The sequence below is a fragment of the Trichomonas vaginalis genome, chromosome I (genome assembly GCF_026262505.1).
Source record: "Trichomonas vaginalis G3 chromosome I, whole genome shotgun sequence".
In the NCBI taxonomy this organism is placed as follows: domain Eukaryota; phylum Parabasalia; order Trichomonadida; family Trichomonadidae; genus Trichomonas; species Trichomonas vaginalis.
Genome location: NC_067203.1, coordinates 12,056,884 through 12,083,879, shown reverse-complemented (window position 1 = coordinate 12,083,879; position 26,996 = coordinate 12,056,884). Strand labels below are relative to the sequence as shown.

The 26,996-nt window shown below is 29.6% G+C and overlaps 8 protein-coding genes and 1 pseudogene across 9 annotated transcripts, besides 2 other annotated features; 3 read left to right on the top strand and 6 right to left on the bottom strand.

Annotated features, from left to right (window-relative positions):
* Positions 1-3,371: 3,371 nt before the first annotated feature.
* TVAGG3_0972530 (uncharacterized protein) lies at positions 3,372-3,587 on the bottom strand (the record flags this gene model as incomplete). The annotated part of the gene is made up of 1 exon (XM_051253729.1): positions 3,372-3,587. The coding sequence occupies one exon, from the start codon at positions 3,585-3,587 to the stop codon at positions 3,372-3,374; it is 216 nt and encodes a 71-aa protein (XP_051079303.1).
* Positions 3,588-4,720: 1,133 nt separating this feature from the next.
* Positions 4,721-17,865: a mobile genetic element.
* On the top strand, positions 9,827-10,351 carry TVAGG3_0972520 (phage tail repeat-like family; the record flags this gene model as incomplete). Its single annotated transcript, XM_051253728.1, has 1 exon — positions 9,827-10,351. The coding sequence occupies one exon, from the start codon at positions 9,827-9,829 to the stop codon at positions 10,349-10,351; it is 525 nt and encodes a 174-aa protein (XP_051079302.1).
* Positions 11,623-12,538, bottom strand: TVAGG3_0972510 (integrase core domain containing protein family; the record flags this gene model as incomplete). The annotated part of the gene is made up of 1 exon (XM_051253727.1): positions 11,623-12,538. A coding segment is annotated over one exon (916 nt), but the record flags the coding sequence as incomplete, so codon positions are not given.
* On the bottom strand, positions 13,194-16,669 carry TVAGG3_0972500 (annotated as a pseudogene). The gene has a single exon. A coding segment is annotated over exon 1 (3,476 nt).
* TVAGG3_0972490 (uncharacterized protein) lies at positions 16,720-17,826 on the bottom strand (the record flags this gene model as incomplete). The annotated part of the gene is made up of 1 exon (XM_051253726.1): positions 16,720-17,826. One exon carries the CDS (start codon positions 17,824-17,826, stop codon positions 16,720-16,722), a length of 1,107 nt encoding a protein of 368 aa, XP_051079300.1.
* A 356-nt stretch (positions 17,866-18,221) lies between the features above and the next one.
* Positions 18,222-18,516, bottom strand: TVAGG3_0972470 (uncharacterized protein; the record flags this gene model as incomplete). Its single annotated transcript, XM_051253725.1, has 1 exon — positions 18,222-18,516. A coding segment is annotated over one exon (295 nt), but the record flags the coding sequence as incomplete, so codon positions are not given.
* Positions 18,517-18,899: 383 nt separating this feature from the next.
* TVAGG3_0972460 (ubiquitin-like family) lies at positions 18,900-21,263 on the top strand (the record flags this gene model as incomplete). Its single annotated transcript, XM_001308800.1, has 1 exon — positions 18,905-21,199. One exon carries the CDS (start codon positions 18,905-18,907, stop codon positions 21,197-21,199), a length of 2,295 nt encoding a protein of 764 aa, XP_001308801.1.
* A 667-nt stretch (positions 21,264-21,930) lies between these two features.
* On the bottom strand, positions 21,931-22,197 carry TVAGG3_0972450 (uncharacterized protein; the record flags this gene model as incomplete). The annotated part of the gene is made up of 1 exon (XM_001308799.1): positions 21,931-22,197. The coding sequence occupies one exon, from the start codon at positions 22,195-22,197 to the stop codon at positions 21,931-21,933; it is 267 nt and encodes an 88-aa protein (XP_001308800.1).
* Positions 22,198-22,270: 73 nt separating this feature from the next.
* On the top strand, positions 22,271-24,409 carry TVAGG3_0972440 (structural constituent of cell wall; the record flags this gene model as incomplete). The annotated part of the gene is made up of 1 exon (XM_001308798.1): positions 22,271-24,409. The coding sequence occupies one exon, from the start codon at positions 22,271-22,273 to the stop codon at positions 24,407-24,409; it is 2,139 nt and encodes a 712-aa protein (XP_001308799.1).
* Positions 24,410-24,928: 519 nt separating this feature from the next.
* Positions 24,929-24,960: a mobile genetic element.
* Between the last annotated feature and the right edge of the window lie 2,036 nt (positions 24,961-26,996).

The window sequence follows — 26,996 nt, the reverse complement described above, 5'->3', positions numbered from 1 at the left end:
TCAAAGACTACAACCGATACTAAGATAAAAATAATTTTAAGCCGCTAAGGGCGAGATGATCATAGGATCTCATTTTATTTTCCACTATCTACCTCCTATTTTATTAAGTATTCCTTCAGCTATTCCACCAATTGCGTTACCTGCTTGTGCTCCCATCGCCGGATTACCTGCTTTAGTACCTAATACTCCACCTATGATAGTTCCTGCCGTTTTCGCTACTGGTGCCAAAAAGTTTGCAACGGGTTTAATAATCTTTTTATGAACCCAACCCGCAGCTTTCTTAATTCCATCCCATAATTTTTTAAAGAATCCTGCCGCCATTTCTGATTTAATATTAATTAAAAAATATATTTCATCACTTATATTCTAATTTTTATTTAATGATAAATGAAACCGATTTTAAAAATAAATGAAACAGAGGAGGAAGAAATAAATGAAAGTGAAAATGTTCAACAAAAAATAAACGTTGTTAAACCAATTACTGAAATAAAATTTTCATCTGTTGAAGAATTTAATGACTATTATGCTAATATAAAAATTATTTGAAGAATTGACAACGTGTAAATTGAATAAAATGTTTAAAGTTGATGGATTCAAAATTTCAAAAATAAAAGGAGTGGTTAGTTTGAAATCTATTCCTCAATCAAGAATCACCTCATTAATGAAAATAGATGATTTAACAAAAAGAATAGAAGAGATTGAAGAAAGAATGAATCAAATAATTGATTTCATAAATTCAAATAATCATTAGTTTCTTAAAGTTCAATGTTGAACTCATCAAATTCATCTTCATCATTACCATTACCTTTAGCGAGTTTATTTACTCTTTCAACTTTATCTTTTGATAGTCTTGCGTTTAATTTTTCTGAAGTTTTTCGTTACCAAGTTCTAAAATTTTACATGGATGATATTTAAACCTGTTAAATTCTTTTTCCTCAGTTTAATCATTAATCTACAAAGAACTTTAGTGAGGTGGTTTTGTTGTTTAAACCATTTATCCTTAATATTTGTTATAAATTCAATATCCGGAATTAATTCCCAAATTTTTGAATTTTCGATTAATTTACCATCAAATGCAAAAGCAATAGGTTTAATATTAAACTTACCTTTATAAATAAACTTTGTATGTAATCATCAAAATAAACGTCTACTTGTTTAACCTGGGTGAGAATTGGTGAAAGTTTATCCATTAATTGATTCACAGTCACGAATTTAGATTCACTCATTTCTTACGAATTAAAAAAATAAATTATTCAAAAATGTAAGACATGAATTTTTAAAGTTTATTTTTAAAAAAATTTTTATTTTTTATTTCATTATGGTAGTGAATCTTTTATTCATGAAAATAATTATTTCTAATTTCTTTTACTCTCTCGTACATACTAGATTAGTAGTATATGTGAAAGGGTTTAGTGACTTTTTTTGTTACATCTATATATAGACGATGCATTAAAATATAATTTATAAACACATTAAAAAAATTAACATTAATTTTAAAATAATTTATTTTTTCATCTTTTATAAAAGAAGCTATATATATAGATGATGTCAGATATTCCGCGATTAATTAAACATTGTTTAAATCCTGAATGGGTTAAACTTCAATTTAAAAATGAAGATTGTGAATTATTAAATGAATATGAAAGCCAAAATAAGCTAATGAGGTATAAATATAATGATAAAGAATATTTAATTTCATGGAATCAATGGAGTCATAATCAAAGACCTCATAAACGAGAAGAAGAAATTGAAAATAATGAAATGGAAATCATTGATGACATTAAAGAGGATGGAATTCCTAAATTTTGTAGAAAAACCTTTAAACTAAGTTAGGAGATATAAACGTAGAGTATTAAATCCTGAATACATAAACATTTATTTAAAAAGGAAGACTGTGAATTATTAAACGCTAATGAATATGAAACCAATAAATCAAAATTGAAATATAAATATATTGGAAGTGATGAAAGGTGTAAAGATAAAGATAAAGTTTATTCAGTTTCATATAATAACTGGCACACGTTAGGGATAAGAAAACATTTAGGAGATTATGGTAAAAGTTCTGAATTCTTTAAATCTAGTATGTACGAGAGAGTAAAAGAAATTAGAAATAATTATTTTCATGAATAAAAATAAATTTTAAAAATTCATGTCTTACATTTTTTGAATAATTTATTTTTTTATTTAATGATAAATGAGTGGATCAAGATTCGTAACCGTCAATCAATTAATGGATGTTCTTTCACCAATTCTTGAAAATGTTAAACAAGTAGATGTTTATTTCGATGATTATGTAGAAAGTTTATATTATAAAGGTAAGTTTAATATTAAACCTATTGCTTTTGCATTTGATAATAAATTAATTGAAAATGCAAAAATTTGGGAATTAATTCCGAATATTGAATTTATAACAAATATTAATGATAAATGGTTTAAACGAATTCCAACCACAAAAGTTCTTTGTAAATTAATGATCAAAACTGAGGAAAAAGAATTTAACGGGTTTAAATATCATCCAAATAAAGTTTCAGAACTAGAAAATGAAAAACTTCAGAAAAAATTAAACGATAGACTTTCAAATGATCGTATTGAAAAAATAAATAAACTAGCAGAAGTTGCATTTAATAATGAAATATTTGATGAATATAACCTTGAACTCAGTGATGGGCTTTAAGGACCCGGGCTCAACGAGTCATGATTTATATCAATTATTTGATTTATTCTTTCTTCAATCTCTTCTATTCTTTTTGTTAAATCATCTATTTTCATTAATGAGGTGATTCTTGATTGAGGAATAGATTTCAAACTAACCACTCCTTTTATTTTTGAAATTTTGAATCCATCAACTTTAAACATTTTATTCAATTTACACGTTGTCAATTCTTCAAATAATTTTTTATTATTAGCATAATAGTCATTAAATTCTTCAACAGATGAAAAAATTTTTATTTCAGTAATTGGTTTAACAACGTTTATTTTTTGTTGAACATTTTCACTTTCATTTATTTCTTCCTCCTTTGTTTCATTTATTTTTAAAATGGTTTCATTTATCATTAAATAAAAATTAGAATATAAGTGATGAAATATATTTTTTAATTAATATTAAATCAGAAATGGCGGCAGGATTCTTTAAAAAATTATGGGATGGAATTAAGAAAGCTGCAGGTTGGGTTCATAAAAATTATTAAACCCGTTGCAAACTTTTTGGCACCAGTAGCGAAAACGGCAGGAACTATCATAGGTGGAGTATTAGGTACAAAAGCAGGTAATCCGGCGATGGGAGCACAAGCAGGTAACGCAATTGGTGGAATTGCTGAAGGAATACTTAATAAAATAGGGGTGGATAGTGGAAAAATAAATAAATATTATTTTTATCTTAGTATCGGTTGTAGTCTTTGATAAACTTTTTCTCCTTTATTTAAAATTTCTCTTATTGGGGCAGCTTTTGGCGTTATTGATTCAGCAACGTCACTAATTGCTTCTTTATTCTTAAATATCCAATTTGCTCCTTTCTTCATTGTTTCCCAAACTTTATGCGCTCCTCTTTTTACTTTATCCCACAGTTTCTTAAAGAATCCTGCAGCCATAGTTGATTATTTCATTAAAATTAAAAATTCATTTTCATCTTTTAATTTTGATTTTTTATTTATTAATAAATGACGACTAACTATTTAGTGCCAAACACAAACCGATTAATGGAAATGTGTTTCATTCATTCGAAAAGATAAATGAAATATTCGCAAAGAATGACGGTAGAAGATATTATAGAGAACTTGAAAGTTCATGCTATGACTCTGATGCTCCATATTTTGATGATAAACAAACTCATTTAAGAATTACAAATCCGGCTCATGATGTGAACCAATTAGGTGACACATATATTAAACGCAAAGTTAAAGCAACTCTAGTTTCAAATAAAGCTTTCACATGTGATGCCGCTTTTAAATGCATGCGTTTATTCGTTGGTTACAAATCATCAAATCAAAGCTTTAAACAATTAGAAGTAGAAACCGAAAGAGGTGATGCCGGTTATCTTCAGATGGATTGCGCCCGTGAATCTTTCGCATTTGCAACATATAAACCAAAATCAGAAAGGAAAGTTAAAAAGTTTGTTCATTCGTTATATAATAATGTTCAAAAATATGATAACTCAGTATGTGGTAAATATATTGACCCTTCAGAAGTTTTCAAGAAAGCAAATGAAGAAGTTGATATCACTTTTGATATGATTATTCCGGTAAATGATTTGTTAGCATTTCAGGCGTTCGATGATTATCCTAAATCATTTGGTGAAATCATTCTTAAATATTATGTTTTCAGGGATACTTTAGTATTTTGTCAGGTTGACCCGTTAAGAGTTGCTGATTTACAAAATTACGTTTATGAAAAGATAACTGATGAAAATTATGAAAAGATTATGAATCATGTTTATAAATATGATCGCAAATTCCAACAAATCGGACTTCCTGCCAAATTAATTACAAGCTTAGCCGCTACATCTGCTGACGCAACAGTTGATGACGTTATTATTTCATGCACAAAGATGGAAGTTTTAGAGGATAAATGCATTACACCAGGATACGGTTTAATTGAAGAATCAGTTAAAGCAATACCACGTTTATTCAGTAAGGAAGATCCATTCATGATTCCAGCTCAACATATTGACGTTCGTTCACTAAATGGAGGTTGCATCACTCCTGAAGGTATCAGCTCAGATTTCTCATACGCTCTTCATAATGTTACAGATGTTGTGTTAGCATTTCCGAAGAATGCAATGCAAAGAACAGTTTTAGAAAATCCAATGCTTCGAGGTCTTCAGGTCACTATAGATTCCAGAAACTTCCCCGATCAAGCGATGACCACAGTGGGTGACATATTCTTTACACGTATGCTTCAAGCTTCTGATTTAGATGGAGTGAATGAATGCACGGAAGAATACGAGGACTCATTAACTAGACCACTGAATGATGATAATGGCACGCCATTAGCTAGAACATGGAAAGACCAAACTTCATTCTTATGCACTATTCCAGTTCAACGTGATGGAGCGGGTATATTCTTTGATGGATTAGAAACTTTCAACTCACAAGTTACAGTACAAGTGAAAGCTTATCCAATCATTCAGGGTGAAAATGACACTTACTGTTCAAAAGTGACAAATCCTCCTCAGGTTTGGTTTACTAGGACTACATATTGGACATGGACACCGGATGAAGGTTTGAAATATCATCCAACAGGTACACCACCGCAGTATAGAAGTTCATATGATGAAATATTGATGAATAGAAATGTATAAAATTATAAATTTATTTTTGATTAAATGGATTTAAATTCATTCACCCCTTATGAAGAATTAGCGGGAGTATATAATACATACGTAGATGATATGATTAATGAAGCATTGAGTGATAATAGAAATGCTCTATCTAAGGAAAAATTAATGAAAATTCCATATTCTGAATGTTACTTAAATTCAATCACTGCAGCAATTGGTAAACAAAATAAAGGTAAAACATTAACGATATTAAAACAAATTATCATTATTGCTAACACTTCCCCCATTCACATGTGTTAATTTATATCAACCGTTCAGGTTCACCTTCAGATAATACATTTGAATCTTTAAAGCATTTAATCAAAATTCCAATTATTTATTTATCACAAGAAGAAGCAGAAGATTATTTAAAAAACTTTTTAATGTATAAAGAATTATATAATACAATCAAGAAGCAAGGATTAGAGGATAAAATTATTGATAAACAACGGGATGAATTATTTGAAACACTTTCTATTTCAAATTTTGATAGAGAATTTTTGCATTCACTCATTTTTCTAGATGATGCAGTGAAATCAAAACTAATAACAAATGAGAAATCATATTTTAATCAGTTATTAACTCAATGTCGACACATTCAGTGTTCATTCTTCATGGCTGTTCAATACTTCAAAGCATTAAGCACAAACATTAAATCAAATCCACCCTTTTCATTTTCAGTGGGTTTAGTCGTCAACAGTTGAACGTTATGCTTTATCAAGTGAATTTACCAATGAGCATTAATGAACTTTACACACAATATCAGCAATTAGGTGAACATGGAAAAATAATAGTTGATTTAAATAAAGGAAGTGTTAAATTTGATTAACTTTTTATAATTAATTTTTATTTTTTATTTATAATTAAACATGACAGAAATAGCAAATCTTCTACAGGTTCCATTAAAACAAGGGACAAACAAAAAGGGTGCATATAATAGAACTATGAAAGTTCCAGACGGAATGAAAGAATTAGTCCACATTGTTGCTGGTCTTCAAAAGATGTTAAACAAATGAGAAACGTTTTAACATTACCAGAAGCTCAAGCATATGCCAAACGTCATGGTCCAAATTGGGAAGCACACGAAGCAGACATTACGGGTCCAAATGGAAAACCTGATGGTATAAATGAAGTTTTCGTTACTGATGGTCAAGGTAATATTAAAGTCATAAATGGGTATAAATTAACTATATCTGATTATCCTAAACGTAAAGCATATAATGAACGTTATCCTATGCAATTTGATGAAAATGGAAAAGCTGTTAAACAATACATTGGAGAAGGTGAAAATGGTCCAATTAATTCATACCGTCATAATCCATATTCTTATTTCAATGAAGAATTAAATGCTATTGAAGAGGGACCGGATGGATTACCACGATATGTTAATCAGTTTGATGGTCAATATACAAATTTGAGACCTGAAATTCCAGCTAAGAAATTCTTTAAAGTTGCTTTATTCGATCCAGTGTTCAATGAACAGAAAGAAGCAATGAAAGCAGAATTTAAACCAATTCAAGTGGCAAGAATTTCTTCATCTTCACTTTCAGAAGCGTTCAAGGAATTGATAAAGAAACCACTTTATTCTCAACAAGGTTATAACTTTGATTTAATTAAAGAAAGTGATAGACGTAAATTAGAAAAATCAGATGGTTTTAAGAATGCATGTAATGAAATGATTAAAGATATTGTAAATGATAAAATAAGACTGGAAGAAACTCAAAGCAATATCAATAACATAATTGGTGCAGTTACAAAGAAAGTATAAGCAAACAATGATGAACCTTGGGATATTACCGTAACAACTAAATAAAACTTTAAATATATTTTTCTTTTTTTATTCAATTATAAATGAGAAGACGTTTCACAAGTCAAAAGAACACAAACGCAAAAGCAGAGATTACGGTTGGTTATAACGTAAATGATGATAAATCACGAATTATTCAAAATGTTAAAGTTAATGTTAGCCCTGAATTAACAAAGTCAGCAACTCAACCAAATTTATTAACTCGTGACTTACCAAAGAATGAGGAGAATGAAGACCCAATCATTTTATCTGAACCCGGTAAAGAACCTGTTGAAATTCCCACTTATCCAACATACCCCCCACCTCTTTCATCAAACATCGAGAACTCAGGAATCTACGATTACAGTCGCAATACGCCATATAAAATAGACATTAATTCAGAATTAATGAAAATTTACCGTGATATAATAATTAATAATTATGATTCAATAATAAATTTAATTGATCAATCCGGTTTAATTATTTTACCTTATGAATCATTAATTCACATTATCGCCATTCTTTGTGATGTTCAAGATTCAGACGTTAAGATTCAATTTTTCATAGATGATGAGGTTTCATGCTGCGGAACAGTTGCAAAAATAAATCCTATAAAGGATATTAGCACAATTAAGATATCAAAGAACGGAACAACAACTGAACTTCATTTAACATATAATGATATTTATAATAAAATAGTTGATGAATATAAAATATCACTTGAAAAATTCTTTGTTAAGGCCATTTAATATTCAAGCATTAACATTATTGAATAATAATCCTTTGAATCATAATCAATAATAATTGACCTTTCACCAGTTTCTATCGTTTGTTTTATTTCTTTTTGTTCCCCACTATCTGGATCGGTCATTGTAATTGTTTTTGTTATAGTATCAGCTTTATCTTTAACTTCAATCTTTTTTCCATCAGGATATTTAAACCAAAATTCCAAAAATTCGATATTGTCAATCTGTTCATATTTTAATCTATCAATTGCATTTTTAATACCATCTGAAAATCTTATGAAATGGTCATTATATGGGTTTGATTGAACTAAATTTGAATGAAGTGAAATATAACCCGATGATGAATATGACATTGACTCATATTTTCTGAAAACACTAAAATTTATAACATGAATGAATTTCTTATTCGTTGAATTTATGAATTCTTGAGGTAATCTTATTCTAGTTTTATTTATCACTGGAAAATAACGCTTTACCATATTTTTAATCGTAATAAAAAATGTCAATTATCAATATTATTTCGAATAATAGCTGTGAATTAAATTTAACAGTTAGTGGAATTTATAATGTTACTCTCGTTTCTGTGAGTGGTAAATTTAATCCCATTCTTTTAGACCCTTCAGATTATATATCATTTATTAAAGATGACCTTGAAAAAACATATGATATGTATATAAATAATGTGATAACGAAATGGGATATTAACATGATTTTAAGTTATTTAAATGAATCATTTATCGTATGGTATGAAGAAAATTTTAAATCAAAACCTGATAAACTTTTTGAACTTGATGAAATAAATAACCTTATTAAATTTCCGCTGAAAATTAAATTTTGTACTCCTCATCTTCGTTCATTGTTGGGGATATTAAATTTTGAAAAAGATGTTGGGGATGTTTTGTATTCTGACACTGGTTCCAATTTCATTTTAATCAAATGTGATAAAGTTAATACCCCAATGAGATTTTCACATCAAACATTAGACCCTAACTCTTACCCATCAATACAAAACATTTTATCCATCAACTTAAACATATTTTCTTTATCATATCCGTTTCAATTATCTGGGAATTCATTTATTCTTCATTCAAAAGATTTATCAAATATTAAATTTAGATAACCGACCTATTTGATTGTGATTTAGAATTCATGAATGAAATATTATGGCAATTTCAAATAGAAAAAATAGGTGATGAGATAACGGATTAAATATTTATTTTTAAATCATAATAAATGATTAAACAACAGCAACCACAACAACTTAAGGCACAGACCATTACATACGCCATATATGCATATAATTCAAAGACGGCAGAACAAACGCAAATGTTGAAATATGGAGATTTGGAGATAGTATTGAAAAATGACCATTTCGAATTCGTTTGCAAAGGTGGTGCAGTGATATCAAATATAAAAGAAATTTTATTTATGAATTCAAAAATTAAAGGAATAACGGATGATATAACATCAATTCCACCAGAAGAACAAAGATATTACGCATTAAATGCATTTCCTAAAGTTTTGAAGATTGGAAGATTTAATTTAAATGAGGAATTCATAAAAGGTTTCCTAAATGACATAATGAAGAAAGCAGATAAGGGACTTGTGGCTAGTGAATTAATGAAGAAGGCAGATAAGGAATATGTTAATGAAAAAGATAATGAAATTATAGAAAGGGTTGAATGGTATCATGAACGGACATCGAAGATTCTTAAAACTAAAGCTGATACAGGATGGGTTTCAGAATGTTTAGACCTTAAAGCAGATAAAACTTATGTTAACAATGAGTTAGAGAAGAAGGCAGATAAGAACCATACACATACAAGTTTTACAACTGTTGCTATAGAAAGTATTGAAGGAACGGTTGAAGAAACTGGTGGGGATGTATTATATTGTAAACCTCCTAACTTTCCACAAGGTTTAACATCGGCTGACGACATAACGACGATGAGAAACATTAGATGTAAAGATGTTTATGTCATGAAGGATGAACATAATATTAAATTCACTGCTCAAGATTTATATGACAAGAAAGCAGACAAAAAAGAGCTTCAAACATTAAAGACAGAAATACTTCAAACATTATATCCTATAGGCTCTATTTATACGTCAATGAACTCAACAAATCCAGCAACAGTTCTGGGTTTCGGTACGTGGGAACAAATAGTTGACAGGTTTTTGTATTGTGCAAACTCTTCAAAGGAAACAGGAGGAAGTAAAACGATTTCAGGTGAAAATTTACCTGCACATAGTCACTACATAGATTTAAGTACATCTCAAGCGGGTTGGCATAAGCATAGATATTGGGATTGGTCAGCAATGATAAAAGGTAAAGGATATGATGTTAAAGACAACGTTAAGTTTGCTATAGATTGTTACTGGAGTAACACTGAGGGAGGAGGAAACCATACACATCGCGTTTCAGGATATACACAAACAACGGGACAAAGTAAAGATTACATGCCGCCATTTATGACAGTTTACGCATGGTATAGAGTTCAATGAATGAACTAAATATATTTTATGTCTGTAATTAATTAGGTAATGAAGTAATGGATGAACTGCAGAAATAAATGGTTACGTTAATGGTTACGTTAATGTTTACGTTAATGTTTACGTTAATGTTTTGTCATGATCATTCATCGTTTCTTTGTCATGACTTCTTCATCGTAATGAATGTATATTCTTTGTCAAACATGAGCGTAAATGATTTGTCATGATTTCTTCATCGTAAATGTTTTGTCATGATTTCTTCGTAATGAGCGTAAATGATCCAAAAATAATGTTTAGGTGAAGAGGTGAGATTTCACCTGTTTTTTCACCTAAAATATATTTTTGTTCAAAGCTTCCACGAGAGAAAAGATTCCTCATTCGCTAAGGATTCCAAAAATGAAAAAATCATTGATTTCGGCTGAGAAAAACAGCAAAACCCTTCTTCCACGGGAACAAAGAAATAAAGAAGAAATAAAGAAGAAATAAAGTAAATTTTTTATTTATTCCCGTGGAAGATAGAGCACTTTTATGACACTTTTTATTCACGACAAACAAGACAAACAAAGAAAATAAGAAAATACGGCGCCGTCGCGGTTCGAACCACAGACCCTAACCCCCCATAACACCACCTTAGACCACTGTGCTACGTAGCCTGTCGACATAAGATTTTATAAATTGCATATTTGACGTAAATTTATTTCCCAGTTATTCAAAAATAATTAATTATTGAATAACCTAAAAACATTAACGATAAAATAAGTGATAACAAATTTTTATTTTTATCATAAATGAATACCCCACAAGCTCAAAATTTACCACGAATCATAACAAGGGAGGAAATGATAAAAATGATGCAAGAACATGTTAAAAATAACAAACCACTAAAATTGAGAAAATGTGGTTATGCAGTAATGATGGAAAGAGAGACGTTGTCGAAGAGGAATAAAAATTAAATTTGGATTGAGTTTAAAAATTCATCTTTATTAAATTCATCTCTTCCAATCAATTTATTTATTCTATTAAATTCTTTTATTTTTGCTTCACTCAGTTTAATGATTGAACGGTAAGTTTCTAATTTTTCGATTATTTCTTTATCATTTTCAACCCCACTGCATTGCGACTTCTTTTTGTAATAGCATATTTTTGATTTAATTCTGTTTAGTTTCTTTTTATATTCATTGTCTGGACTCTTGACTGCTTTGTTGTCACTCATTTTCTTACGAAATAAAAAAATTAAATATTATTTAAATATAATGGAGTAATAAAATAAATCGGAATTTCTATTAATTTATTGTCAACTTCAACTAATGCATTGCCGTTAATATATCTAACAAATTCAGCTATTGTGTCAAATCTTCGTCTTCTTTTTGTCATTGATTTATCAGTTTTTCCATAATCGAGATGAATTAAAACTTTATTCCCTTGTTTAAAATTCATGAGCCCCGAATTAATTTGTTCACGTTTAACATCATTTAACCTTTCCATTTGCTTTCTAATATATTCCCATTCTTTTGAAATATCATTTTTCATTTCCACTGGTTTCATGTTTATAGTTCTATGCCATGTATTATTGTAATAATATACTAACTGCTGTATGATGGAGTCATGATTTCCATCCCAGTATATCTGACCGTTAACCCCTAACGCATCTCTAAGAGTTCTCATTACCACATCAACTATTTTATTATGAAACGTATATGGAGAGGATGAAAAGTAAAAATTAATTTGTGGGAAATAATGAGCCATAGCTGCCTGAAATCCTTTATCACCATCACCCCTTATATTATCTACTCTTTCATGATCTAGTAAGTATTGTATAGCTCTTCTTGTTTCCTGTTCTGTTTTCCCTTTCACCGGAATGCAATATAAATATCTGGTGTTAATGTTAATGGCAAATAAATAAGTAACGTTTCCTTTTGAATATTCCAGATGATCGATTTCGTATGAATATGGATATAGTGCAAATGAAGGGCGACTAAATTTTTCCTTTAACGGTTGAATTTTTGGGTCAATTGGTTTATTTAATATCTTGAAATCCTTTTTAAAATCTTTTTGCTTCTTTAATGTTTGAAATGGATATAATAAAGTGAATGATGAAGGATTAACTGAAGGAGGAGGTACTACTGTCGTTGGAGGTTTTGGTGTTGTAAGTGGTTTAATTTTATCTGCTTTGATTTTGGATTTCATTCCTCCTTTCATTAATTCTGGATGTATTCTATTCATTTGTTTTAAATATGCTGTATATAAAGGTTTGATATACTTTCCCGCTTCGAGTTTATGTTGAAGGATGAATTCCAAAAGTTGATCTTCATTTAAAAGTCGGGCTGAATATGGTTTAACTAATGAATCATAAATTAAAGCTTGTACATCATTTATGGTCTGAAGGACCTGGGCGTTTTGTACCATTTGTTTTTGTTCCTTTGGCTTTTGCGGCTCGGGATTATATAATTTATATAATTCATCAATATCTTCTTCTGTTAACTTTATTTTTTGAAATCTTTCAACTGTTTAAGCTGTGATTTAGTTTTTCCCTTTGTATATTCATTATTTTTAATTTTGTCTTTAATTTCAGAAATTATTTTATCATGATATTTCAAAATTTCATTTTTATAATACGAATAATAATAATCCATATCATCACCCGTTATATTTTTATTATATTTTTGGAGATATGCTTTTAAATCATAATAATCAAGAAAATTTTGATTAAATACTAAATCATCAATTAAAATTTTTAAATCTGTGTTATCCATTTATATAAAAATAAAATAAATGTTTTAAGGGTGCCCACCTCTTTGAATCATAGTACAAAACCATTATTAACGGTTCCTTTTGTCTCTTCTGTGGCATTTCATTAAATAAATGGCATACAACATCCATTTTCACAACATACAGCCTTAGTGTGTGCTCCTGTTAATGCAGTCTTACCAATTGTTAAGCGAGTCATTGACCCGTTTTTAAGTTGTAAATTAATATTCTGACCATCAAATATCACTTTATCATTTATTATATCCAAATAATTTTTAGGTGTTAATTGTTTATTTTGTCGTAAACTAACACCTTTCATTTTTTGTGCAATCTTTTTAAAATCACCTCCATCAATTGAACCGTTGAATGAAGTATAACACTTAGGGCATAAAGCAACCATGTTATCACCTTGTTTCTCAATTGCTAAACCCAATAACTTCTTCTCATGTGCTTTTTCTTCAGCTTTATTCTTTAATTTAGGTTTAAATTTCTCATCAAAACAGAAGAAATCAAAAGGTGCGAATTTGTAAATGTTTTTATCATAAAATTGTTTATCGGTTACAATTGCTTGAAATGCTTGAGTGTTAGGAAGACTTGGATCGCCAGCAATAGCCCAATAAGATGAATCAGTATCACCTTCAATGAAATGAAAACGATTAACATCCATGCATTTATACATAAAATCATAAATGAAAACCAAATACCAGTATTTAGCATTATCTAAAGTGAAGAATGCCTCTTGTAAACATGTATCACATCTATAAAATCTATCTTTAAGCATCACTTGATACGTATCTTCACCTATTTCTCTTATGTTTTTAAACTTATTTGACATACATGCAACGCGTGCCTTCTGTGCATTCATTATTTTAGTCTTTGCGTAATTTTGTGTATTCATTGCATCGTAACCATATGATCCATTAAGTGAAATCTTGCAAAATAAACTTTTTCCTTTATTTCCTTCTAATTCAGCCTTTTGTCTTTCGTTCATAAATTCGTTCGCAAATTCATTAAAACAAGTATTTTTCGTAAATGTTAAAATTGATTGAATGTCATCAATGATAAAATGAAATCTGTCTATTAGATACCAAAGATAATAAGAAGAAAATGGTTGATATTGGTTGTGTGTTGATGCTAACTGAGTTAATTTTCTCTGTTTCTGGTCAACTGGTAGATTGTTTGATTTCATGTAATTATACATAAAACTGCCAATTGTTTTTTCATCTGTGATAATATCTAAGTTTCTTATTATCGGTAAAAAGTTTATGTAATCATTAATGTATTTTTCATCAATGTGACCCTTTACTTCAGCCACGAATAAAGTATTTTTCTTTCTAATTATTCCCAATGCTTTTGCTTTCTTTGTTGCTGTATCACAAATGATAACACCATTCAATCTTCCCGGCATATACATTTTATGGTTAGTATATTGAATGAAATCATGAGGATTAGATGAAAATGATGAAGGATATAATGAATTAAAGTCAACTCCAACAAAATGAGTCATAATGTTGGTGGTGTCCTCATTTGATACAGTTTTAGTTTCTGGACTATATGAAAGTTTATTAATGTGCGTGATTCCTTTAAGATTAACACGATGTTGAACATTTGATAGACCACCAGTAATTCCATTACGGAGAATGTGATAAGCTTCAACTGAATCTAAAGTCATTGGTAAATTATTTTTTAATGCATAATTTCTTAAATTGATTCTTAAACGTTGAACATCCTCATCTTTATTTGATTTTACGACATTGCAATAACAACACATTAACTGACAATTTTCTTTGGTATGTGGTTTTTCATTATCGATTCTATCTAATGTTGGTTTATTTGCATATGTAAACGCTTTACCACACATTTTGCATTTAGATGAAAGGATTAAATCGTGATAGTATTGAAAATCATCCATTGAAACATTATTTTTAGTATCTCTTTCTGCTTTTTCATCTTGTTTCTTATATGATTCAATTTTATATTTCCAATACTTTTTCGTTAATTCAAAACTTGATTCCACATTTTCTTCTTCTGGATATTTTTCATTAGGATTAAAGTCTTTATATGCTAAAGCGTAACGAATCATTGATGCATTCGATGATAAAGAAAGATTATGAAGCATGTCAATTTTATAAACAAATGTTTCTTCAATAATTTTATCAATTGGGTCAATCATAATTTCAACATCTTTATTGCAATAATGAATAAAATATTCTAATCTATTCTTAAAATTTTTAGCATCATTGAGATATATTTGATAATCACTATCTGATATAGTTTCTTGAGTTAATGCTGAATAAAATGAATCTTTCGTGAATGGTTCCTCTTTATATAATTCTTCTTCGTAATTTTCCCACGTGATGAATTGATAAGGGAAAAAGGATTTAACACGTGATTTATTGTTTCCGAAATCTCGAGTGAATTGGTCTAATGTCCCACCCGCTATATAATTTCTGATGTCAATAAATCTCAATTCATATGGAACGTTTGTTTTCTTTACAATGATTTGCTTAAATTGAGAAGATGAACCCAGCATTGATTTTATTTTCCATTTTGCAGTGTTTAAATCACGAAGAATTAAATTTAAATCAAACTTTCCCGAATTAAAACCTATGATATTCACTTTATTGAATTCCTCATCTAGAAGTTCTTTAAATGCTTCCTTTTGTTTCTCATTTAATGTTTGCGGCTTCATTAATTCTTCATATTGTTCAATATTTGATTTAGCAACTAATGAACAGGTTGAAAATAAAAACTCAATCCAATCAGAAATAAAGAATCACTTGAAGTTAAGCAAAAATTCCTCGTATATGTTTTATCACGGTCTACGACCTCGCCGCTTTGCGGCTTTAATTTAACCGTTGATGATACCATGAATGGTTTTAAGTAAGCATTCAAAGTTGCACATTCAGAAAGTTGAAGTTCTTCTTTAGTCTCTAATGTTTCGAAGTCAAAAGTAATATAATATCTTGTTGGTTTATAATATTCCTGCAAATTATGTGCTAATAGCCATTGATATATCTTCTGTTTCGTGATATGTGGTGCATATGGTTGTTGTGTGTTTTGCAATTGAACGTCTTGAATTAATCTTCCATTATTTTCTTTACATTTCTCACAATGTTTTAAAAATCTTCTTTGGTTTTTCCTTTCTGGATCATCACGGATAGAATATACTTCTTCTTTGCAAAAGGGGCAAACTCTATAGCCGGTGAGTGCTTCAACGTCTGTTATTCTGTCAGCGTGAAGTTTTCCACATGGACTCTGTGTTAATAAAATATTTACTGTTTCAAATTCTGGATCTATCATTATTGATTCCACTAATGGAAAGTCTACCTTGTTAATGTCTACGTCTTCTGGTTGAGGGTCACAATAATAAAAATCAATATTAACGTTTAACATTCTTGCTAACCTCTCACTTTCTGATGAAATGTCAAACCCTTCATATGCATCTATTGCTTCGTTTAAATAACTTCTACGAGTTTTAGGATTAACACCATCAGGAATGTTATAGAAGCGTTTAAATAACCTTCTACCTTCTGCTCTAATTTGATTATCATTCATTTTAGCTGTTCCATTTTTGTTCATTTATGTAAGAATAAAAATTAAAAAATAAATAAAAATAAAGTTTATTTTTTTTAAAGTCCATAAAATGAATTAAGAACACATAAATTTTTATCATCTGCGACGTGACGAATACATTTTAATTTACTCAAGAATGCGTACCCTGATACATTAAATCTAATTCCTGTCTTATTTAATTTCACAACTTTGAAAAGGAATGTATGAATAGCTATAAAATGATGAGATGATGTTTTATGGGTTGCTTCCATTTTTTCTGAAATAAATGAATAAATATAATGCTTATAAGTTTTCATATCTTTTATATTCTTAATAACGAATGGTATAGACCTTTCCACTTCGTCTTCCTTCGGTGCTGTTCTTTCATATGAAACATTATTGGTATCTTCAATAATGAAACCACAATCACACAAAATTTTATAGGTTCCAATTGTTTCTTTTGATATTTTATCTAACAAATCAAAAACTTTATCAACACCTGTGCATTTATTTAAATAATAATTTGTGTAAATATCATGATCTTCTTTCTTAATCGTATTTGTTGCATATGTCACGTTTTTAAGAGCTTTTTTGAATTTCTCAGAATCAAGAGGAGGTGAAAGTAATATACAGGGGTATTCTTCATTATCAATAAATTGTAACTTATGTTTACGAATAAATTTAGTACCTTCTTCTGAAAGTGTTTCGTTTATTTCACCATCTAATAAATTTTGTGTTGATTCTGAGACATAATTTTTATATCTTTCTTCATGAGATTTCTGTACTTCTGATTCTGAAGCTGGGATATTCATTAAACCCTCTACTTCATTTTCATTATATTTTTCAACTTCTCTTAATTCCTTAATTTTTTCATCTATTTCATCTCTTATTTTTTCCAGTCTTTCAATTTCATCATATTCATCATCTTTAATCCGTTCTTCATAATATTCAGGGAAAACATCAGGTTCTTTAGGTTTTTCTTCTTCAGATGTAGGATATAAGAAATTTATAACATCATCTTTATTCATTTTTCCATCATAATCTAAATCATTTAATAACTCGGCAAATTTTTGACAATTTCTTAAATAATATTTACTAACTTCATAACCTGCCTCCTCTAATATATCCTTTATTTCCTCGTTTGTGAATCCTAATTTTTTAACGTTGTTAGTTGTGACACTCATTTATCATTAAATAAAAAAATAAATTATTCAAAAAATGTAAGACATGAATTTTTAAATTGAAGTTTAACCCATTCAGGATTTAAACAATGTTTAATTAATCGCGGAATATCTGACATCATCTATATATATAGCTTCTTTTATAAAAGATGAAAAAATAAATTATTTTAAAATTAATGTTAATTTTTTTAATGTGTTTATAAATTATATTTTAATGCATCGTCTATATATAGATGTAACAAAAAAAGTCACTAAACCCTTTCACATATACTACTTAGATTTAAAGAATTCAGAACATTTCCCATAATCTCCTAAATGTTTTCTTATCCCTAACGTGTGCCAGTTATTATATGAAACTGAATAAACTTTATCTTTACACCTTTCATCACTTCCAATATATTTATATCTCAGTTTTGATTTAGCATTTTCATATTCATTAGCGTTTAATAATTCACAGTCTTCCTTTTTAAATTGATGTTTAAGATATTCAGGATTTAATACTCTACGTTTATATGCTCCTAACTTAGTTCTAAAGGTTTTTCTACAAAATTTAGGAATTCCATCCTCTTTAATGTCATCAATGATTTCCATTTCATTATTTTCAATTTCTTCTTCTCGTTTATGAGGTCTTTGATTATGACTCCATTGATTCCATGAAATTAAATATTCTTTATCATTATATTTATACCTCATTAGCTTATTTTGGCTTTCATATTCATTTAATAATTCACAATCTTCATTTTTAAATTGAAGTTTAACCCATTCAGGATTTAAACAATGTTTAATTAATCGCGGAATATCTGACATCATCTATATATATAGCTTCTTTTATAAAAGATGAAAAAATAAATTATTTTAAAATTAATGTTAATTTTTTTAATGTGTTTATAAATTATATTTTAATGCATCGTCTATATATAGATGTAACAAAAAAAGTCACTAAACCCGTCATATCCTACTACTTTTTGAGAAAATTAGTTAAATTCCCGTGTTAAAACTTTAAAACCATCAAAATATGATTTGACTAAAAGAATTGACTATTTTTTAGTTTAATGTTCTGATTAAATTTTGCTGACCTTTCATGAAAATCAATCTTACATTTTCAAATGGAGATCAAGCAAATTTCGATTTAGAAAATGTTAATTTAGTTTCAACTGCTAAGCAAATGATATCAGATCGATTCAGAATTCCAATAAATGAATTAGAAATATCATTAAACGATGAAATACTCAGCGATACAACCAAATTTGATTCGCTTAAATTAGATAAATCGATGGTGATTGCATGTTCAAGAAAATTGGATGCAAAACAAGCAAATAAAACGCAAATTCAAGAAATCAATCAAAGTAATGTAGAATATCTTAAAAATTTAGGATATAGCAAAAATGATGTCAATGCAGCATTACTAAAAAGTGGAAATGATTTGATTTTGGCGAGTGCAATCTTACGGGATGGACAAAACGGCAAAATTTCCAATATAGCAGGTAATACAGATGATACTGATAGCAGAGATGAATTACCTTCAATAATTGATGAAAATCTTGTAAATGATAATGAAAATAACGCTCAAACTGGAGAAGAAACAGATAGTGATCTACCACAGCTTCTAGAGAGTAATTACAAAGATAACACAAGCGAAAAACAAAGCAATGAAGTAAAACAAAATCTTCAACAAGTTATTCCTTTAGATAAGCAGTCATCACCATCAGCAGAACCTGGAAATGTTCCAGCACCTGAGAATACTGTATCATCTGATCAAAAATCACAAGATAATACTGATGAATCTAAAAAACTTACTAAAAAAGAAAAGCAAGAGCGTGCAGATAAAATCATTAATAAAGCTAAACAAAAGAAAGATGCAAAGAAGCAGAAAAATCAAAAATCAGAAGTTGTAAAAATCAGTGATTCATCAGAGAGTTCATCTGATGAATCTGACTCCAATTCCGATGATTCTGAAGATGAAAAATCATCAAAACAAGAGAAATCTGAGGAAAATACTAAATCAGATTCTGATAATTCAGAAGATTCCGAAACCTCCAGTAGTGACAGCGAAACAAACAAACTTAAGATTGTTGATCCATCAGATACAGTCCAGAAATCCAAGAAGGGAGGCAGAAAACCCAAAAAAGGAACAAAAACAAAAGAATCCAAAGAAGAAACGAAAGAAGAAGTTAAAAGTCGGAAAAGAGTAAAAGTTGCAACTTGGGATAATGAAGAAGAGCAATTATTGAAAGATCTTTTATTAGAAAATGCACCTGTCACTCCAGAAAAGTGGACAATTATTTCCAAATCCTTTGAAAGAACGAAGAACAACATCATTGCTCATTTCAAACTTCTGAAGAAATCAAATCGATTCACGAAAGACGAGTTGAAGTTAATAGAACCTGAAGTAAAATATGCAATAGAAGACTTACCATCTAATGATACGTACATGAAACCACCGAAAAAGATGCTCAACATCTCCAAACTCTTAAATGTTTTCATTTCTTTGGGTGGAAATTGGGAATTGATTTCTGAAAAATTCAAAAAATTCAATGCTGGATATTTGATTTATGTCTTGTTTTGGATGGCCAGGCATTCAGCGAAAGACGATCCTGACCCATCATTCCCTGATATGATTGATAAAGTTGTTTTGGAGATGAGATACAACGGAAGAAAAGATTCCGAAATCGAAAAAAGCATCAGCAAAACAAGTGCTGTTATCAATCGTCACATTGACTTTGTTTTAAAGAGTTTGGTCGATCCAAACAACATGAAATTCTTCAAGATGATGAAGGATGCTTTCCCGCAACAGCCTCCTCGTGGTGCAACATATACAAAAGAATGTATTCCTTCTTATGTCGCTGATTTAATCGAACCAACTTCTGACAATTTGAATTTGCCATTAAATTTGAAAGTCAGAAAAGTTGATTCGGAAATCATTCTAAAGTTCAAACCACCGGAGTCGAATCTTCGTATTTCTAAGGCCATCAAAATCTTCTACGGAAGCAAGAACTGGCAAAACGATCTTTGGCACATGTTTCCAACAATTCTTCCTGGATATTTCCAGTACATCATTTTGTTGATGCACAAGAAATTGACAGGAGTTACTGAAGAAGATGAAGATTGGACAACTGAAAAAATCAAGAACTTGTTGCTGATGCATTCGTCTGGAATGACAAGGAAGCAGATGTCTGAATTCTTTAAGTGCACACAAGCTCAGATTAGAACGAAATTGGTTGCAATAGAGAAACAACTTAATTTGACCACTTCCATCAAAGATTTCTTGGAAGAATATCCAAAACTCAGTGCAAAGAAACCTGAATATGATGAAGAGATGTTTCCTACTTTTGTTGATGACGCAATTAAGTCATATTGCGCAAACAAAAAGAAATGAAAACGTAATATCATATTAAAATGTATTTGTTTATTTTAATTAAAATCAATATATAGAGAATAAATATCACTATATAAGTTTTGATATGAAGAAAGATTCATAATGGGCACTACATATGATATTATCTGAGAAAAAAAAATCTATAAAACATTTCTAAATCATTCACTATATCTAGCATGATGCTTACTTAGATGAATAATCCACACTTTCAATATCTGTTCAAATTGGTAACAACAATGAAAGTATGGACTGCAATTTGAATACATATTGAAAGTGTTTGGACTATTACTCTTTGAATACATCAATTAAAAAATAGACTGAAATTGTTTAGATAAAAAATTATTATAAGAGATATACTTTCTGAAAATGCTTATATGATTGCCAGAATCTTTTAATTTCGAATTATCTTCATGTTTTCCCGTCAAAACGTGAAAAACAAACAATAAAACATATTTACTTTGATCTTTAAAATACTTATCTGATAATCCTTAAAGCTGGATTTCAATAGATAGTCACTTAGGGCCGTTTAAAATACCACATCAATTTTGAAAATTTAAGGTTATAAAGTGTCGGACATTTTTTGGAAATTCAAGGAAACATGATACTTTTTTAAATGAAAAATGATAACTTATGTCAAAAGAGATCTTATTATAAGAACATATCTCATTATTAACTGATGGTTGTGCTTATCCAATTTATAAAATTAATCATTAAAGCATATTATCATTGATTTATTTTCTATTATGTGTTGCAGGAGATGTTCGAGGTGTTACATTCTCTGATAACTTTGATCGATTAATCCATGCACCTCCATCTTTAAGTGGTGAGTATGTTATCAGAAGTTCAGTTGTTGAGATCTCAGGTGGCAGCACACTTGATGAGAGTCCTTTCAAAGAATGTCGTTCTAAACTCACATCGATCCGATTTGATATTTCAAGCAAAGTCAGATCAATTTGCAAGTTCTGTTTTTCCAGTTCTTCTCTTGAAACTGTTGACATGGAACAATGTACAGAACTAAAAAGTCTGAACAACTCCTTATTTTCGATGTGTTCCAAACTTATATCGATCAAAATGCCTCCAAGAATCACAACAATCCAACCTGGTGTTTTCAATTCAAACTCTAAATTATCCAGCTTAATTCTTCCAAACACAGTCGAAGTTATCATAGGCTGGTCGTCAGAAGATGGAGCTACTTTTGGAGGTGCCTTGTCTGAAATTATTATTTCTGAAGATTCAATGTTAAAGGAAATTATTTCATCTGCATTTTATGGTTCAAAGATTAAAAGTATTTTCATTCCTCAATATTTGGCATCAATGGATTCTTCACCATTTTTATATTGTAAATTAGAAAATATTATAATTGATCCTCGAAATCAAGTTCTTAAAACAGACGGCAAAACAATATATAAAGATGACAATGCGACAATTTATATTGTTTCTGCATATTTTAGTGGTGAATATACAGTACCATCATTTGTTAATAAATTATTTGGTGCATGCTTTAGAGGAGTTCCTATAACCAATATTATTTTTCCTAATCATTCAATTGAAATGAATGTTTTCTGCTTTGGCGAAACTAATATTGTTAGTTTTGAGTTTCCATCTACAAGTACAAAAGTTCCCACATGTTTCTTTTCAGATTGCTATTCCCTTCAGTTTGTGAAACTTTCTGATAACATTACATCAATTAATCAATATGCATTCAATGCATGTTTCAATCTTCGCAATTTAACGTTGCCATCCAAGCTAATTAGCATTGGTGATTACGCTTTTCAAACATGCAGTAGTTTAAAAAAAATAATTTTCCCTTCAACTTTGAGAGAGATTGGTCAGTCCGTGTTTATGAACTGCAATCTTGAAATTGACACGGATAGTAATGATAATTTTTTGTATGTGAATCATATGCTATTCTCGAATAACAAGAGTTTCCTCACAGAGAGTTTTGGAACAGACATTAATACTGTTTTGACAATTCCGATCGAATGTGTTTCAATCGGAAAGAACACATTCTGGAAGAAAGATCTCAAGAAAGTCACATTTGCAGGTAGTAGTGTTATCAGCATCAACGAGACAGCATTTAGCCATTCAAAAATTGTTGAAATATATTTCCCGTCGAGTCTTCAAACACTCGGTAATGGATGCTTCATGTCATGTTCGCTCTTGACAACTGCATCATTCAGTGGGACATCAATCAAATCGATTCCTGATGACTGCTTCCGTGATTGTACAAAACTTACTGACATCGTTCTCCCTTCTTCGATAACATCTATTGGAAGTTATTCATTCTATAACTGCGTTTCGATTGGTGATATCGGAATTCGTGATACACAAGTATCGAAGATCGGAAGATATTCATTCAGTTTTAGTGGACTCACTACATTTGAATCTTCTAATTGTCTGTCAGAACTACTATTGAACTCATTTGAGTCTAGTTCAGTTTCTCGTGTTTCTATCTGTTCAAACAACATTCCAGATGGATGTTTCCATAACTGCACAAATCTTATCAGTCTCACTCTTCATGAAGGCATCGTCACACTATCTAGCACATGCTTCAAGGGATGCACAAAACTCGAATCTTTCACAATCCCGAGTACAACTACAACGATCAACTCTTTCGCATTCCAAGGATGTTCTTCTCTGAGCTCTGTCACACTCAGTCAAGGAAGTGTTCTCAGAGAAGTTTTTGGAGGCGCATTTGCAGACTGTGATCTTCTTGAGAGTATCATCTGCAACAGTGCTTCACACACGTTCAGGAACGGCGCACTCATGGACGCTGATGAATCTAATCTCATCGTTTTCATCCCATCAAGCAAGATCACGACTTTCATTGTTCCTTCAACGATGAAAACAATTGGTCAATATGCATTCATGGGAAGCCGAAATCTCATCCGTGTTATATGCAACGGCGACACTCTCACAACTATCGGTTTCATGTCGCTCACTAACTGCGTCAGCCTCTCATTCCTATACGTGTCATCGTCGAGCCTCACAACGATTGGTGATCATGCATTCGATGGATGTCCGAAACTTCACAAGTGCGGGAGTGTTCAATGTATGAAGAACAAGAGAAACATGTTCATTGAAAAAGACATACCTTCGATCTCTTTTACTGAAGTATGTTCAAACTACGAACTCACATGCAAGATGCGAGGAATATATACATTTTCATTCTTACAAAATACTGCGGTATTTATTCTAATGTATTTATAAAAGATATTGTAATAATATTTTATCCATTTTATATACATATATATATATATAATTCCCTGCTCATCACAAACAAATTCTAAGTAACTGCAGAAGATAATTTTTATTAATCAGAAAATCATGATATCAATTTTCTCGAAATCTAGCCTTGAAATGTACATCATATTATATGCTAATGTACTTTTTGCAAAGTTATATCCTAAAAATGTATATATATTCCTTGAAAGCTCTTTAAATTACATTAAATGGGAAAGAAATAGATGAAAATTTTAAAAAATCAAATGGAACAGAATATGTATATTGGTTGATTGTTAAATTACTACTGAGTCCTCATTTCATGGAACTTGGGAAAATTTCAATGGCATAAATACAATGCCTGAGATTTCATCTAATTATCAAATATTTTGTTCAATTTATTGATATATAGATTGAATTAAGAGATTTATCACTATTGAAGTTGCTAAACACACTATATCCTATTTGTATCGAAAAGGTATCATATAGTAGGATATTGAAATATTCTTAAGGGTGCACTTACCATTTTCTGATATTCTGTCAATTTTTTGACATCTCTATTTAAAAAAAATAGGGCAAAAATTGAATTAGTGAAACAGTTTTCAACTTTTACCTATTTCACCCCAAAATAAATAGATTTTTTCTTTTTCATTTTATTATTTTATATGATAATGTTACGTCAAGTCATAATATTATATCAGATCTTCAAACAATCTATGATTTGAACATCTTTTGTCAAAAAAAATTGAGAGAATGTCATAAAGAGGCTAGAAGTCGTGATTTTTTGGCGTATTACAAAAAAATCCTATAAAGAATCATATTTGAGCTATATTTTTAAATGCAATGATATAGTTATGGAATTTATATCCAGAATATATAAAGTAATATGAAATTGAGACTGAATAAAAAAAAATATTAAAAAAATTAAAGGAAATTAAGTAAAAATATGTTTGACATTTATCAAATATAGGTAGAAAATGTGGTGGTACATTTATTATCAAAAAATAGGGTTAAAATTTTTGAATAAAAAAAAATATTCGATTAGAACAAATTATAAAGTGAAAATATAAATCTTACTTAAGAAGATTAATGATTGGTGATATAAAATGCTAAATTTTAATAGAAGCAAAATAAAAAATAAGCGATCTTATATTATTATTAAGAAAACAAACAGTAATCTTTTTGGCATAATGGGATGGTCTGTATGCCAAGATTAAATGGATTGAGTTCGAATCAGGACAGTATTTTTTTTGATTTTCGCATTTGATACTCATAATATTAAAATGGGATAAAATTAATGATATATTTATAAGGTAGATTTCAAATATATAAATATCAAAGAAAATGACAAACTTTTTTCTTAATTTTTTTTATTTTAACAATAAATTACTCAATTTCGATCAAACAAATGGTTTTATTTGTCTTAATATTCAAATATATATATGAATGCCGATAATGTGGTCGAGATGAACGGTTAGAGGCGGTTTAAAAATGTATGGCCTGCTAGCAAGATGTTACAGCTTGAAGCCGGTTGGGTTCCGAATCTTCGCCTCCTGAGATCTCACGAAGATCGCCCAATTCAGAAAAACGCCTCCCCTTGGTGCGCTTGAGCTGCCTGCATAGTTAGCAGATCATTTTGTTTTTTGCTTTAGGTTGTTAGCGAGCTTTAAATTGTTAGATCATTGATGCAATGCGTATGAAAATATTCATGCATTAGACAAGAACTTTCTTAATTTGAAAGTAGTATGCAGGAATAGATCGAACAATTTAATAAATTAGTGGGATCCACCTATAAAGTTCTAATGTTGGAAGTGATTCCCATTGGATTAATCGCAAAATGAGGTACTGGTCCGGAATTGGGTTCAGATAGCGGTATTTTGACCGATAAGGGTGTAATATGCACTCCTGTCGGTCACAATGTGTCATTCCGGGAGACATTGCCACTGCATGTCTCCCAGAATGAGACAATTTGTTGCAATCAGAATGTGATTGCAAAAGTTTGACCGACAAGAGTGTAATATGCACTCTTGTTTTAATATAATAATTTAAATATATATAATTATCTTTACATACAATCTTTACATTATATTTTTTCCTAATTAATATTTATTTCATATTTTTTTGTGCTTTATCTAACTTATAGCATGTACTGAACTATTTTACAGACTCTACTGAGCTATCTCAACATATAAACCAGTGAAAAAAAACACATATATACTCACTTCATATTCTGATCTCATGCCATATTATCGCAAAAACTATATTTATACACCACACCTCATAAAACATCATTTTAGCCCTATCTAAGCGTTCAAAACCTATTTTTCCCGCGTAATCTGATTCTTCAGGATCCGCTGATTCGATTTCTGCCGTCAGATCGCGAAAATATGCATTACATAACAAGATATACACAAATTACTAAACTTAATATTTTCCTTAAAATTGCTTATTCCTCTATATGACAATATTTATTATCTTCTCCGTTTTCCCTCACAAATACATTTAATTTTCTGAGTAATACGTATAATAAAATGAATATCTCAAAAAATCAAATTCAAAATTAATAATGGATAAT